This window comes from Triticum aestivum, chromosome 3D, assembly GCF_018294505.1.
Source record: "Triticum aestivum cultivar Chinese Spring chromosome 3D, IWGSC CS RefSeq v2.1, whole genome shotgun sequence".
Taxonomy (NCBI): domain Eukaryota; kingdom Viridiplantae; phylum Streptophyta; class Magnoliopsida; order Poales; family Poaceae; genus Triticum; species Triticum aestivum.
In genome coordinates, this window is record NC_057802.1 from 553,966,907 (window position 1) to 553,983,229 (window position 16,323).

At 44.1% G+C, this 16,323-nt stretch overlaps 1 protein-coding gene across 1 annotated transcript; it reads left to right on the forward strand.

Annotated features, from left to right (window-relative positions):
• The first annotated feature begins 15,218 nt into the window (after positions 1-15,218).
• On the forward strand, positions 15,219-15,919 carry LOC123076708 (defensin J1-1-like). Its single transcript, XM_044498822.1, has 2 exons — positions 15,219-15,314; positions 15,520-15,919. The coding sequence occupies exons 1-2, from the start codon at positions 15,248-15,250 to the stop codon at positions 15,795-15,797; spliced, it is 345 nt and encodes a 114-aa protein (XP_044354757.1). The 5' UTR covers positions 15,219-15,247; the 3' UTR covers positions 15,798-15,919.
• Positions 15,920-16,323: the final 404 nt, after the last annotated feature.

Consider the following 16,323-nt stretch of genomic DNA (forward strand, 5'->3'; position numbering starts at 1 on the left):
AAAAATTCCTTGCAGAGTTTCATTCCATTCCAAGAACTTTTAGTTCTGCACAAAAACAACACCATGGTAGTTCTGCTGAAAATAGCGTCAGTCCGGGGTTAGTTTAATTCAAATCATGCAAATTAGAGTCCAAAACAAGAGGAAAAGCGTTAGGAAAAGTAGATACGTTGGAGACATATCAGACGACGGGACAGGGCGGCGGGGTGGAAGGCAAGGCAGCCGTCGACGGGACAGGGCGTCGGGTGGTGGCAGATGACACACTTTGGCCGGGCGATGCGTGTCAGTTTGACCGGACGACGCGGTTGGACGCCACAAGTCACGCCGGGTACGTGGGGGTGACGTGTTGAAGCACGTTATGCCGTCAGCAAGCAGACGGCAAATCCTCCCGTTAGCCACCTAACGTGTCTAATGTCTCTTTTTTGCCGTCCAAACTCTTTGCCGTCTGCCACCGATGGCAAAGGGCCTTTCCCGTCCGCTTTGAAGAAGCAGACGACAAAGAACCTGTTTACCGTCACTCTCTTTGCCGAGCACGTTTGCCGTCGGTGGCAGACGACAAAGAGCTTTGTCGTCCGCTTTTGGTGCCTTTGCCGTCTGCCATGGCGGACGGCAAATAAGGTGATTCCTGTAGTGAAGCCATCTAGGCCATCTAGGGGACCAACCCTAAAAATCACCCATCCACATAAAACATTATTTCATTCAGAAAAGTACATAGATCATTCATACATACAAATACGCCATCATTTTCATTCAAACACATAATACTAGATAGATCATTCATGAGTTCATTCATACATACAAATGAGCCATCCTTTCATTCAAACACATAATACTAGATAGATCATTCATACGTAGATCAGTTCATATAGATAGATCCTTCAATACATATATCAATACATATAGATAGATCCTTCAACACATCAGGGAACTCTTCATACATAGATCTAGGATTAATATAACATAACCAGAGCACTCCTCATGGGTACACAATCCTGGTCCACCTTTGCCTAGTTACTTGAAATGGATGAAAGTTGGCCCTCCTCCTTGCCTAGTAGATGGTATCATCATCACTAGGGTTAGAGCTATTAGGGAATGCCTCCATGAACTGCTCCTTGTCCTTGCGGTTGCGAACTGCCAAGATATGCTCAGCCAGATGGCGGTGATACTCAAGCCTGTATCATGTTGCCGCAGCTGGCCTCCCCCATATGCTCTACTGATCTTCTTCCCTCTCTCTGCAAGTCTCCCATGTACACCTCCTCTTCTGCATCTACAACCTATCCAGGGTCCATGCCCACTGAGCTACGGATCTAGGGATTTCTCTGGCAGCTGTGGGAAGGAGAAGGTAGGGGCTTGAGTTACAATAGGGTTACTAGCTTAGGGTGGGATTTATAGGTGGACACTGGGTGCTGGTAGGCAGGCTGCAAGTTTGGATAACGGCCCGGTTCCAGGCCCACCTTGGATAAGTGAAACATTTAGCCCAACTGTCAAATAAAATAGCACAAGAGCACAACAACACTTATTCACTGTAATAAAACAACTATAGAACTAATAAAGCAACTAGAACTAATAAAACAGTTCTTCACTGCTTTACTTAAGATAGGTTCTGAACACTGCATCATTTAACATAACCATAACTTATACATTGGCACCTCCGTTCACTCCAGTTACCATAACTTAAGCAGTTCATATAGTGCTGCACAAAATATACAACTACCACCATCAACTTGCAAGGTATGTTATATATAGTAGGCCAACTTACTTACTTATCAACCATAGTCTGATGTTCATGACTCTATTATGGCCTTGATTTGCTCAAGTTTTTCCTTGCTCCCATGGCCAGCATTGAGCAGATCAGCTACAACTTTCTCTAGCTCATTCTTCTCTTGTGCAAGAAGATCCCTATCCACCTTGATCTCTTTCATAGACTTCCTAGTATTGTGAATTATGTATGCCTGGGCCTGAAGGATACACCTCGGCTCCTTTGCAAGCCTAAGCTTCTCCATCTTCATCTTCATCTCTAGCTCTTCCTTCTGCTACTCAAATTTCTCAGCATCCATTGCTTTTTGGTAGTCAATCTTGCCAAGACCATCCTGCCAGTCAAACATCTTGCTAACATCATCAACCATTTTATGATACTCAGTGCAGAGATTATCATACTCCTTCTTCAACTTCGCAACCTCATCCTCATATGCCGCTTGTCTTGAATCCTGCCAAGGTTTTGCTCATGGAACATTTCCCACAGCTTGATGAGGCAGTTCTTAAGTACATTAGGCCAAACAGGATCAACCCGCTGAACTACACCACAGTTCACACCTCCATGTTCAATCAAACAAAAGTTATAAATTCAGAAATAACTTAAGTTTGATCAGACAACACATACTTAAGAAAATGCATAAATTCAGTACTAAATTCAGTTAAAACAGAGTTAATATACAAGGAGGAGATGTACAAATTCAGAAATCTATGCAATTCAATACAGTTAATATACAGAGGATATATAGACATTTATAACTCAATCCAGTGCCAACTATTTTGAAATAAAGATAGATAGCATTTCTGCACTACTATAGCTACAAAGATAGAGCATTTCTGCTATGTACTTAATGCAAACAGAAACCAACACTTAGCATAATTGAATCACGGACTTCCTGCAAACTTCAAACCACTACACAATAACTAAATCCATCCAGCAGAACTGAATCCACTAAGCATAACTGATAACCACAAAGCATAAATGAATCACTGACTTCATATATGAAGTAGAAAACCACTCTCTGCAAATAAGAACATTGACTTCACCTAACAATGAGCTACTGATTTACTACATTACTAACCTGAATAGGGCATCCGTAGAACCTCCTCCTAGTGTTAGCACCTTCAAAAGCAACACACTTCCTAGGCTTCATCTGGTGCAGAGTGCACTTGGCAACTTCCTCCATGGGAGCACCCCACCACAGTGGCTCAGGGACGGTGTCAGGTGTGTCTTACATGCAGTACAAGGTAAGACAGACAACCAATGCATCCAATAAATCCATACATATGTGCAGTTCTTCAAACCTAATTCCCAAACCGATTGAACCCTAACCCTAACCCTAAATAATGACAGAGGCAGGAGGATGAGGCTTACAAAGTACTCCATATCCATCAGGTTGCCCCCCATGCTGTCGTCGTCGGAGCTCTCATCCCCATCATTCCAATAAGGCATCCTGGCCAGCGACGAGGAAGGGAGGTGGTCGGCGATGATGGCGAGCTCTCAGGCAGGGGAACAGAGCGAGGGGGGAGAGAGTGGGAGTTGATGGGAGAGAGTGAGGCGGATCGGATAAGGCACCTGGTCGGGACGGCTAGTTCACCCTAAGAGTCGTCCGCGCGCGCGCCGTCAGCCTCTGGCCGACAAAACCCTGACGGGCAGGCCCCACGTGTCATAAACACACTTAAACTATAACCGTTCGACCACTTGGGTTTTTTGGAAAAGCCCACCACTTTTGTGATAGTTTTTTGAAAATTAAAAAAAAGCGGTAGTTTTTTGGAACGATAGCTCATAATGTGGTAGTTTTTCGCTATTCACTCGAGGGATCAGGGGCGCTCGTCCTTGCTGATGGCAGACACCCCCTGCAGCGTTAGGCGAAAGAGGATCAGGATTAGGGGAAGGAGCGGATAGGTTGGAGAAGGCAGCGAACCAACGTGTGTGTGTGGTGAAACCGACTCTGTGTATGATTCTTTCCATTACAGATGGGGCCTGGAGCACCGCCTAAAGCCTCGATCAACCACAGGGCAGTAATTTGTGGGAGCTTAGTAACTCTAGCGATTAGGAAGATGAATTCGAGGGAATACAGCTCTGTTTGCATTGATTTCTTGCGATGACTATCCATGGTGGGAATAACATAGATGACACCTAAGCAAAAAATATGATGTGACAGCTAATTAATAAGGAGAGAGACAAATTAAGTAACATAGCTAGTTAGTTACACTATGAATAACATCACACATACCAAGACAAGATGAGTCTACAAATCTAATAAATAAAGTGTGGCATGACACCACACACATGTTACTCTCCACTATAGAGGTAGCAACATAGGCTTGTAACATATGCATGTTTCTAGTCTAAGTTACTCCCCACTACGGGAGCAGCGTACAAACACATGGTGAGAAAAGCAGAAGAATGGAGCGGTGGTGGGCGCTAGACCTGCAGGCTTGCTCGCGATGGCGGGGGCACACCATAGGCAACAAGAGTTGAACGGCGGGCACAGGACACCAAAAGCCAGGCTCACCCCACCAGCGCAGCCGCCATGGTGAACGAACCTGCCGACGCCAACATTGACTCTGTGTTGTGGACGGAGGCGAGATTGCCAGGCGGTTCATGGAGGTTGCCTCCAAACTTGCCGATGACCTCCAATGGCGGCGTGGGTGGGGGATGCGGGGATGACGGCACTAGGCGGCGGTGTGGGTGGGGGATCCAGAGCGACAGCACTGGGAGGAGGTGGTGCCTATTCTAGCGCGCCGATGACGGTGATGGGGAATTGGGGATGGTAAGTGCGGCGGCTGGGGAAAGGAAAGGTGGGGACTGCATCTGGCGAAGGGGAAATAAATTAGGGTTGTGTGGTGCTTCCAGTGACTTTTATCGTTTCGCGTCTCCCCAGGCTCGCGCGCTTTTTGGGCTCAAATTTTTTGAGCCCACCAACGTGCATACGAACAATGATTCTGCCCTCATTTACTTTTCAGGGCAGATGGGTTGACCGTAAAGATGCCGGCAGATAGACTACCCTTCAAGGTTTACTATTGCCGGCAGATAGGATGCCCTATAATTATTTTTCCTGGCAGATGAATCTTTGCCGGAAGTACAAGTGCGGATTCTTAACCTTTCCCGGCACTTGATTGCCCCTAAAGTTTTGTCATGGTGTAGTGCAAGTAGTATAAATGTGGATGCTCCACGTTCCACTTGCATCAGGGAATCCTACAACCATGATGGAAACCATCCTTTTTGTTCCTTTAATTGCTACCGTTTCCAATTCTGAAGATATGTAGATGACTAGATGTGTGTCCCAATCTCCTCTATCATCTCCCCTAGTTTCTCTAATCTTTCCCTTCACCATTCTCACAAGAACCCTCCTCGAAGAAATGGTGATCCATGGACGCCAGTGCTCGATCCCGGTGGCGCAGCATCCCCATCCGAACCCTTGCGCCCGAAGGTCTTCCTTCATCCCGTAAATCCATTCAGATAAGAAAGAACATGATACATTGACTACACACGGATAATTTCACATCTGCTTTGACTCTGTCCATTCGAGTTCATCGCATTGTCCCATCGCTCTCTGGGAGTGTTGTTCCAGACCCTTTCACATCGGCCCTAGTGGCGTACCCTTTGTAATTGTTACCGCTGAATCGGTGAACCTGTCTCCGACACTCCTCCCAGTCGTCGTAGAGTCCGGGAACCTTACCCTTGTACACGACATACCACGGCATCGCTATGCAGTAGCCAAACGAAACGTTAGTACCAATTCACAGACAATACATAAGCAATATATAAGTATGCAACAGAACGATCGGAAGAGAAAAGCAAGACATTAATAGCATCGATTACATCTAAGTTGAACGACTCTCGAAACCAAAGAGACATACTACAAGTTCATTAAAGTTTAATTACAACATGAGCCAATCGATGTTTCAGAACTAGACATAGCATCACTGCTTTCGACTCGACTCAAGGGACCGGAGCATGGATGAAGCCGCCGTCTATCGTGGGAGTCATGAAACAACGGGCGTTGTCAGCCTGCATTTGTAGGATTGTGTCGATGTCACTGTTGGACGGTTGATTTCTGAGGTAGAACTGCCCCGAGGTACGAAGGACATCTTGATGGATGATTTCCGCAAACTCCGACTGGATGCGAAAGAATTCTTGTCTGATGTCCGCGTCCTGGATTGCCGACACGCTCGCGGCCCAATCTTTGAGTCTACTCGGTAGCAGAAGTTGATGATGGTCCCGTACGATCGCCCACATGTGATGGATGGCGTAGTAGGCACCCTTCTGACCGCCAGGCGGCTGCTTGACGCAGCAGAACGTCGTATTGTGAAGGTGCCTCCAGATTTGACGTAGCCGGGGAGAACATCATCAAGAACCTTCTTGACATTTGTGTAGTCTACGTTCGACTGACGGTCCGGGTCGAAATACGTGGCCATGGAATATTTGGGGCTTAGGAGGATGAGCGTGCAATGTGTGTCACTGCAGAAAACACGGAATGTTAAAAGAAAAACGATCGAAATCTAAGAATTCATATGTTACGGGGCGGTTGAGGGGAGGAATTACTCGGGAAAGTAAGGCACGCGGGAGTGTAGTCATTTCCGGTCTTCTTGGCCTTTTTGCCTTTGCGACGACTTTCCGTGTCCTGCTTCGCCTCATCATCATCATCATATATAGCGTGAAGCTCCTGCCTGATGCCCATTGATTTCAAGTCTGCCCTTGCTTTCGGCCCATCTTTGGTCCTCTCTGGCATGTTGAGCAGGGTACCAAGCAGACTCTCGCACACGTTCTTCGTGATATGCATGACATCAAGGCTGTGAGGCACACGGTGGATCTTCCAGTACGGCAAGTCCTAGAAAACAGACCTCGTTTTCCATACCTTCAGCAGCGGCTCTGGCGCCTTTCGCTTCTTTCCCGGCTCTGGCGCCTTTTGCTTCTTTCCCGGCAGTGGGCAGTCTTTCCAATTTTTCAACAGCTCGTCTATTTCCTCGCCGCTCCTCGTACGCGGGCGTCCTCGGGGTTCGGTTTCACCATCGAATAGATCCTTGCGTTTTCTCCACGGGTCAACGTCGCGAAGCCACCTTCGATGTCCCATAAACACGGTTTTCGAAGACCCGGGATCTCTATCTAGCTGGCGATACGTTGTGTCATCCATGCACCTGACGCATCCAGAAAATCCGTGGACCACCTGCCCCGCGACATATCCGTAACCGAGATAGTCGTGCACCGTCGTGAGCAGCGCGGCTCTCATAGGGAAATATTCTTTCTTTGCGGCGTCCCACGTATTGGCTGGCGTTTTCCACAGCGTGTCAAGCTCCTCTTTGAGCAGCCCCAGATACAGATTGATGTCGTTCCCTGGTTGTTTCGGTCCTTCAATTAGCATACTCATGTGAATGTACTTCCTCTTCATGCACAACCAGGGGGGGAGGTTGTACATCCACACAAACACAGGCCAGGTGCTATGTGTGCTTCTCTGGCTGCCAAACGGATTGACTCCATCGGTGCTCGCGCCCAGCACGATGTTCCTTGGATCGTTCCCAAATTCTAGGTCTTCGAAGTTCAATGCTTGCCACTGGCTCGCATCCTTAGGGTGACTCAGCATCTTGTCTTTTTTATCTATCTCCGGATCATTTGCGTCATCTTCTCGCTTCTTCTCCTCCCTATCCGCGTGCCAACGCAGGAGCTTTGCTACCTTAGGGTCCGCGAAATACCGCTGCAGACGAGGAGTGATCGGAAAGTACCACACCACTTTTCGAGGAGCTTTCTTCCTCTTCTTGTATCGAGTGACGCCGCACACCGGACATATGGTAGACTCCGCGTGGTCGTCCCGATAAATGATGCAATTGTTCATGCACACATGGTATTTCACGTGCGGTAAATCCAGAGGACACACGATTTTCTTCGCCTCCTCCAAACTGGTCGGGCACTTGTTCCCCTTGGGAAGACGTTCGTGCCAGAATGACATGTTCTCGTCGAAGCATGCGTCGGTCATTTTGTGTTTTACCTTCATCTCCAGAGCCATGAGCGTTACTTTCAGGCGGGTATCCTCGGGCCTGCATCCTTCATACAATGGAGTAACCGCGTCTAACTCAAGTTAATCCACATTGGCTTTCTCTCGGGCGGCAGCTCTTGCGTTATCCGTCTGCTTGAGAAGCAGCTCTTGAATATGAGGGTCCTGCACCCAGCCCATCGATGGTCCAGCGTCGTCTGCTCCGCCGGCATCATCATCTTCATGATCATGCCCGTCGTCTGCTCCGGCATCTTCCTCATCATCATGTCCTGCATCTTCTACATGATGACTGTGTACAGCATCACCGTCGTGATCATCTCCTGGGGATTCTTCGTCTTCTCGCCCGCCCGAGCCGCGGTGGTTGTCTTGCTGCCCTTCCTCATTTCTTGCCCGGCCCCCATGGACGACTTCGTAGTCATCTTCATCACCTTGCCACCGATAGCCATCCATGAAACCACGCAAGAGCAGGTGGTCCCGCACCTGCCCGGATTCCGGGTCCGCAATAAGGCTCTTCAGCTTGCATCTTCGACACGGACATCTTATCTCCGTCTCGTTCTTTTGAAGCATCTCGGCCTTCGCGGACCTCAAAAACCTATTCACGATGCCTTTGGTCATCATGCGGACCATGGTCGCCTGCGGGGTAGAGCAAAACGATATTTTAGAACCAAGAAAAAATTTGGCATGACTTTCCCTAAAAATAGGACCAAAAAGAATGCTTAATGCCAAAATTCTCGCCGAAACGGAAATGAATCAACATTCCGGCAAAATATTGGCACCTATCGCATTTCAAATACCGGTACACCTCCAAACACAAACACATATGCAACACCACAAACATATGCAACACCACGAACATACATAGATCTAGCTAGGCCATAAAAAGTGCATGTGCACATTGTTGTAGGGAGAACAACATAAATATAGCTTCCCCCCTTACTTACCTATCAAAACAAGGTAATTTAACCACTTAAATTGAATCAATCTATGGTGGAAATGAGGTGAAAAAGAGGAGGCACCCGAGACAAGGAGGAGGTGGAGAGAATGAAGTGGGGAGAAAGTGAGTGTGGGTAGGAGAGGCTGTCCAAAATATCTTGTTGCTGCCCACTTACTAATGGCGCACCAACTCTAAATGCGCCATTAGTAATCCAGGTTACTAATGGCGCACCTTGTGGTGGTGCGCCATTAGTAGTTTTGCAAAAAAAACATACTAATGGCGCACTGTTCCACAGTGCGCCATTACTAGTTTAAACTAGTAACGGCGCACGGTGGAAAAGTGTGCCATTAGTAGTTTTGCAAAAAAGGGAATAAAAAATATAATAGAAAAAACAACATTAGTGGCGCACTTTCCGGCAGGTGCGCCATTACTAGTTCAACTAGTAATGGCGCACTGTGTCTGGATGCGCCATTAGTATGTTTGGACAGGCGCACTAGTTAAAAAAAATTGATACTAATGGCGCACCCTGGGCCAGGTGCGCCATTAGTAGTTTCAACTCTAATGGCGTATCAGAAGGTGGTGCGCCATTAGTATATACTAATGGCGCACCGCTTGTCTGGTGCGCCATTAGTGTCAATCCCATCTATAGCCCTTTTCTAGTAGTGTTATTTTGGTAATGTTGTTATTGTTAATTGTCCTATGTTAAGATTGTGTATAGATTTTGGTGAGTTGTTTCCATGCTTAGGACTTTGTAGAACTATTTGAAGCTTCGCTTGATTTCTTGAGTTATGGAATACTTCATGTTTGATTATTGTTTCGCATGAAGATATCTTAGTTATGTTTTACATATTCATTTTTATCCATGTTGCATGTGTTTATTATATTAAAATCATGCCATGCTCTTGGTTGTTGTTTATCCAAACTCTATGTGTTATCTAGTTGATGTTAGGTATTAAACTAAGCACCAATGTTTGTTGCGTATATTGCATTGCTTAGCTAGTTTTTATAGTATTGATTTAGCTCACTCGAATAAAATGTTTGCTACCAGGTGATATGGTAGTTGCACATACTTATTTGTTTAACCATTATAAACTTTAGAGTTATCTAAGTGTTTATTTGTTGTTGATTAACAATTAATCATACCATATCTATGATAGTTGTGTAGGTATTTATTATGTGTGTTTTTGCATAGTTTTCTTTATGCTAGATGTCAAATGAAATGCCTTTTTGTTTTGGAACTAGTACATTGTAGTTACTTACTGCATAGAATATTATTGGCTAGTTGGTCCTCTTCTTTTGTAGATGTTTATTATCCAAGATACATGGTTGGATGCATCATGTCATGGTTAATAGTTGTATTGCTATATATAAGTTATTCTTGTGGCATAGAACTTAGTTTATTACGTATTGATAATTATCATGTGTGTTTATTTACATTACCTTATTACCATGCCATGTTAGCAATCACCTAAAATAGAGTCTTCTTTATTGAATGTCCCCCATGTGTTATAACATTGCTAGTATGTACGATATGACGACACATATTGTTAGCCTTTACTGGGAGAGATACATGTTAGTAGTTTCTCGATCTCATATTTATATAAATAGGATTTTCTTTGCTTCATTGATATCATGCCATGATGTTGTGTGGTTGTATAAGTAGAATGCATAGTGTGAGTGTACCAATTCATGTCTAGCATGATGCCTAAGTTCACTACTACATAACCGAATACTACTGACCCCTCATTACTGACCAGCCTTTGGCCAGGCACTACTAGAAATAAGTTTTTTCTTCACACGGGGTGTGAACTCTTGACAGCTACAACGACACCGTCAAGAATCATACACTATTTCCTCTCGGGGTGGCCTAAGTTGACGGTCGTGGGCTAACCATAATTTTTTTGTCTTTCCTCATGTTGATAGTGTGCACGTCAAGAAAGGACTGGCCTAACATCAGATACATCACCGTCAAGAATCGCTAATTTTTTCTTCCGAAACACGCATGAGATTTGCGTGTTGATTCATTAACGTTGAGGAAAACAGTACGGGGTAAGATTTACAAGGAGATAAGCTCAACTATCCACCACCACCGACGCCCTAGGCTATTGCTCACTGACCCCTATCATCTGCCTATTCCTATCACGATCCTTCCAAGCGTTCTTCCAAGCTTGTCATTCCGATAGAATTTTTCCTACTGCCTCTGTCTTCAGCGCTGAAACATTGTCAACAGTTCTACTGTTGTGTTCCTTCCAAATGAAGAACATGACAAGATTAATAAGTGCATTCCTTTCCTTTCTTAGCTTGCCTGGTGTGGAGCTGTGCACCAGTTCCCACCATTAATTCCACGATGTTGGAGTCCAGCAGGGGGTAGGCAGCGCTAGTCCGAGAGCTTGAGCCACCAAGTGCCAGACCATATGGGAGAAAGAGCATTGAACTAGTAGGTGGTTCAGTGATTGATGGATTCGTTCTGCTGTGCACATGCTAATGAGCCAGGGATGAAAATTTTAGCTATAGTGCACTTTGTCTAGCACTTGACCGTGTAGAATCTACTACCCCTATGAAGTGCGGAGAAATGCGGAGATCCAAAACCGCGTCCTATCCATCTATTAATCCTAGTACGGTCCAGTGACGTCGTTAAATGTGTTTAATCTAAAACGCATGTTTAGCAACCGCCACACTAACCAAGACCATGTCCCCCGGTATACACAACCCCTATAGATAGGAAGGTAACAATGGCGTGGGGTAAACGGGCCGCGCGACTGCTACTTAGTAGTAGCGCGGGTAAAAACTGTGTGCTATTACTAGAGAATAGTAGTAGCGCGGGCCTACCATCCCCCGCTATTACTAAGCGATCCTGACCGTGTTCCCCGAGACAGGTCATAGTAGTAGCAAGGGGTATAAAAGCCACGCTACTACTAAGTTGATAGTAGTAACGCGGGTGGACCACCCCGCGCTACTACTATGTATAGACGGGGTCAGCTAGTGTACCCCGCTTACTAGCAGCATGGCACCCGTGCCCCGCGCTACAACTAATCAGCATGCGCTACCATCGCACCGCACCGCAACTAAGTATGGGTTCTCTCCCCTCTCCCTTGTCCCTCTCCTCCCTTGATAATTTTTTGTTTTTGAAATGGTCAAACTTAACTACAAAAAGATTAAGATAGTATATCTATAAGCTACAATTATGAATTACTAAGTCAATACAGAAACGTACCTTCTCTTGACATTGTTAAAATTTTGTTTTATTTTCTCTTTTGCACGATCAATCTCATCATAGATGAACGGCATTGCTGGCTTCTCATCTGAATCAACCAATCGAAGAACTTTTATAATTGGGAGTGCAGCCTTCAGACATGTGGCAACATTAGGCCAAACCCCACGGATATCCAAAACAATTCCTTGAACGACCTTCCCTTCTGCAGAATTAAATCTACTACCGCTCCACTTTGTTGAAGTGAACATATTGATCAATGCGCCCTTGTGCTCATGCAGACAACCCAAAGTCAAATAGGCAGTAGCAAATTTTGTCACTGCTGGCCTAACCAAATCCTCCCCTCCAGTGAATTCTCTCAACCAAGTAAGAACCATTGTTCTAGAATAATTATAGGTGTTGATTTTTCTGCCCTTTGTAATTGTTGTCTGATGCATCTTAATTTTCTTTTCAAAATCCTCAAGAATTAAATCAATACAATGAGCTGCAGATGGAGTCCAACATATTTTTTCCTCTTTTCCATCAATAGCTCACCAGCTGCTTTATAGTTAGTGGCATTGTCCGTTCCAATTTGAACAACATTATCTTCTCCTACTTCCTCAATAATATCATCTAACATTTCAAACACTTTGTCCGCTTTCTTGGAAATGTCAGAAGTGCCGATTGAGGCGGAAAGATAGTACCTTTGGGGCTATTCACTAAAAAGTTGCAGATGGACCTTTTCTTTTAGGAAAATTTTATTTTTTGCCACTCTAGATTTTGCCAATTTTCCTTATGCCACTCTAGATTTTGACATTTCACTTCTGCCACTCTTAGTTTTTGACAATTATCACAATTGCCATTCCCGTGGCAAAAGCAAAAAATTTAGAGTGGCAATTGTGATAATTGTCAAAAGCTAAAAGTGGCAAAAATGAAATAAAATTATTTTGCTTTTGCCACAGAATGGCAATTGTGATAACTGTCAAAAACTAAGAGTGGCAAAAGTGAAATGTCGAAATCTAGAGTGGCATAAGGAAAATTGGCAAAATCTAGAGTGGCAAAAACAAAATTTTCCCTCTTCTTTTTATCTATCCATCCATCAGACATAATTGTATATACTGTCTTTTTCCACTCTTATTTGTATTCAGTGAGCAAATTCATTGTTCTCTTAACTTCCAGCTTAAGAAATTTTACCCTCGCTTCATGAGGCACACATCTCCGCGACAAAATGTCAACACCCACAACAATAGATGAGCTCACTCACACACAAAAACTCGAGTCATCTTCCATCTTTCTTGCAATGTACTTGCACTGTGAACAACAGATAATCCTGTTATTGTTCGAAGTGGGCATCGCATACTCGAGTCTTATAGTCTTTTTTAGTGTGTTGATATTTGAAAGGGGAACAAGGCAATGTGTTGCACTCCTGATGTTGTTAGTGTACTATATTTTATTGTTAATCATGCTATGTTTCAAACTCATTTTTATTCTGCTCATATGATATTGCTCATCTTTTGTTTTCTGTTCTGATGCCTCACGTATTTACAGTAGCAATGTTCAAAAATTTATGATTCTTGAACATGGTCAGGGACTCAGGGCAATGGATAAAATCTAGATGCTAAGTTGACTTTTTCCCGTGGATTTGCTTATCGTGAAGATGCACAAAGGGTTAATAGCTCAAGCATTGGATGCTGGCAAAAAAAAAAGTTCCTTCACCAAAGGAAGAAAGTAATTCCACCGATTCGGAAGCTGTTACAGATACTGAAAACTTTGAAATTAGTGACGACGACGATGATCGTAATCACAAGCATCGAAGACCACTGCCATGTTCCTGCATTTTAGTGTTATCTCAGTCGCAGCATTGAAATAGTATGATCTATTACTTCACATTTTTTGTATCATGAGGACCACTGCCACGTTGTGCCAATATAACCGTAGCCTTGAAAGGTACTCCCTCCGTTTTTATTTACTCTGCATATTACTTTTGGTCAAAGTCAAGCTTTACAAACTTTGACAGAGTTTATAGACAAAAATATTAACATATACAATAACAAATCAATACCATTAGATTCGTTGTTGAATGTACTTCCACATCGTATAGATTTGTTGTGCTAAATATTTATATTCTTTCATATAAATTTGGTCAAACTTTACAAAGTTTGACTTCAGTCAACTCTAATATGCGGAGTAAAAAACGGAGGGAGTATCCTCTTAAGTGCTGTTACCATTGATGATTTGAGACGCAATTAATGTTCTTCCCACTACGTCCAAAATCCTAACTGAGTGTCGGATTTAGATCCCACTATGATGTAACACTTGCTTGCCTGGACAATTTTCTGTACCGCAGCATTTTATTTTTATTTTTTTAATTCCTAATTAGTTAGTAGTAGCGTGGGAAAAAACTGTGCGCTACTAGTATTTAGGATACTAGTAGCGTGTGGTATTATAGATGCATTACTACTATTTTGCGCTACTACTAACATTATAGTAGGAGCGCATGGTGGCATCTGCACTACTACTAACTTTTTAGCTGTAACGTCGTAGTAGTAGCACGTGGACCCATACTACTAGCCAAATTACCCATGCTACTAATACCCTTTTTCATAGTAGTGTGGTCTCCCTCGCCGCGCGCATCGTGAGAGGAGATGGGCAAATAGGGAGCGGGAAAGTGGAGGTCCATGGCCATGGGGCCGAAACCCAACAGGCGATGGCGCTGGCGATCTGCCTCGATGTGGCAGGCGGTGGCGTGATCCGTCCGTTCCGCCGTGCGGCCCGACGCCCGACGGCTTCCTCACTACGACAACGTCCTCGTGGGAGTGGGGCGCGGTGTTATACAAGCACATGGCGGTGCGGCTACATGTGGTCTTCCTTGGGTCCACGCCGTGCCGGACACTGCCGATCGCCCTCAATCCGAGTCCGTTGCATTTATACACGAGATATAAATACATGTATATCTGGCATTTTGATATCATGTATTTGTAGTGTTAAAGCACTTGCATTTATAAGATACCAGTATATCCAACACTTTGATATCATGTATTTGCAATATTAAAGCACTTGCATTTATACACAAGATAGAAATGCATGTATATCTGACATTTTGATATCACGTATTTGCAGTATTAAAACACTTTCATTTATACATGAGATAAAAATACATGTATATCCAACACTTTGATATCACGTATTTGTAGTATTAAAGCACTTGCATTTATACAAGAGATAGAAATACATGTATATCTGACATTTGTATTCCCACATCGACCCATCTTGGACATTCAATGCAAGATCAAACGAACATCTATATAAAGAGCAAGCACATCGGTTACCATCAATCCCATCAAAGCACTAATAAAGAAAAGATTAATCGTCTTAGCTATGGCGTTCAATAGAGCACAACTGTTGCTTGCTGCCTTCACTCTGGGTTTGCTCCTCGTGTCCCACAGTAAGTTCAAATACTATCGTAAGCTCAGCTAAAAAAAATACTATTGTAAGCTCATCTCACTAGCTCCAATCTATACATATCATAAGCTCATGGCTACACAATTATATGAAGTTTCTATCAGTGTAAACATTTGGCCGATTGACCATGGTGGTATCATGCAATTACATATAGTAATAAATTCTTGGGTGTTAAATTTTGTATGCAGGTGCAGAGGCTTACCATGGGTTTTGTCACTCCATTAGCAAGACTTACAAAAGAATATGCACTGACAAGGAGGACTGCTCGAAGGCGTGCATACGCGAGAACTTCTATGATGGCTTCTGCTCCGACATTGAGATTGATCATCACGTGTGCGTCTGCCGCACAGAGTGCATGAATGCACTGCCGCCACAATATAACGTACCAGAGTTGGCGCCATCCAAAGGGCGATCAGAAGCAAAAGTCATGCCCGCAAGAAAAGTCTCCATAGGCATGTACAATTGATTGAGTGGTTAATTTTTACGTTTCAGTAGGAATGTTCAGTTTGTAAGATGAATCACCGAAGAGTAATAATAAGAAGGAAAAACATCTTCAATTTAAGTCGTTGCTTAAGTGAACTGTGGTTGGTTTTTATAATCTCCTTTGTTGTCATGTTTTGAAGTCATTATTACTTTGGTCATCTCTACATCTGCTACAAACACAAGCTAGTACTCAATCCAACAATAAACACCAACATGAAAGCCTTTAGGAACCGGACTCAAATCAACGAAACTATCAAACTGAAATTATGTTGTCAGTCCAACTATTCGTTGATTCTCACAATTCAATAGTAAAGATAGTTTGAACAAGGTGGGCGATTGATTTGTAAAAGGAGATCTCGGTTTTGGTCATCTCCACAACGAGGATGCCTTGTGGGGTGGGGGTGGGGGTGGGATAGTGGGGGTGAGAGTGAACTTAACTATCGTATCATTAGGGGATGTTTGTTTGAGTGTAACTTTCTGTCGGGACCCGGGGTCTACGCACGTAGATC

Coding starts and splice junctions, on each gene's coding strand:
- LOC123076708 (XM_044498822.1), top strand. CDS start 15,248: ATGGCGTTCAATAGAGCACAACTGTTGCTTGCTGCCTTCACTCTGGGT. Junction 15,315..15,519: donor TTTGCTCCTCGTGTCCCACA/GTAAGTTCAAAT, acceptor TTTTGTATGCAG/GTGCAGAGGCTTACCATGGG.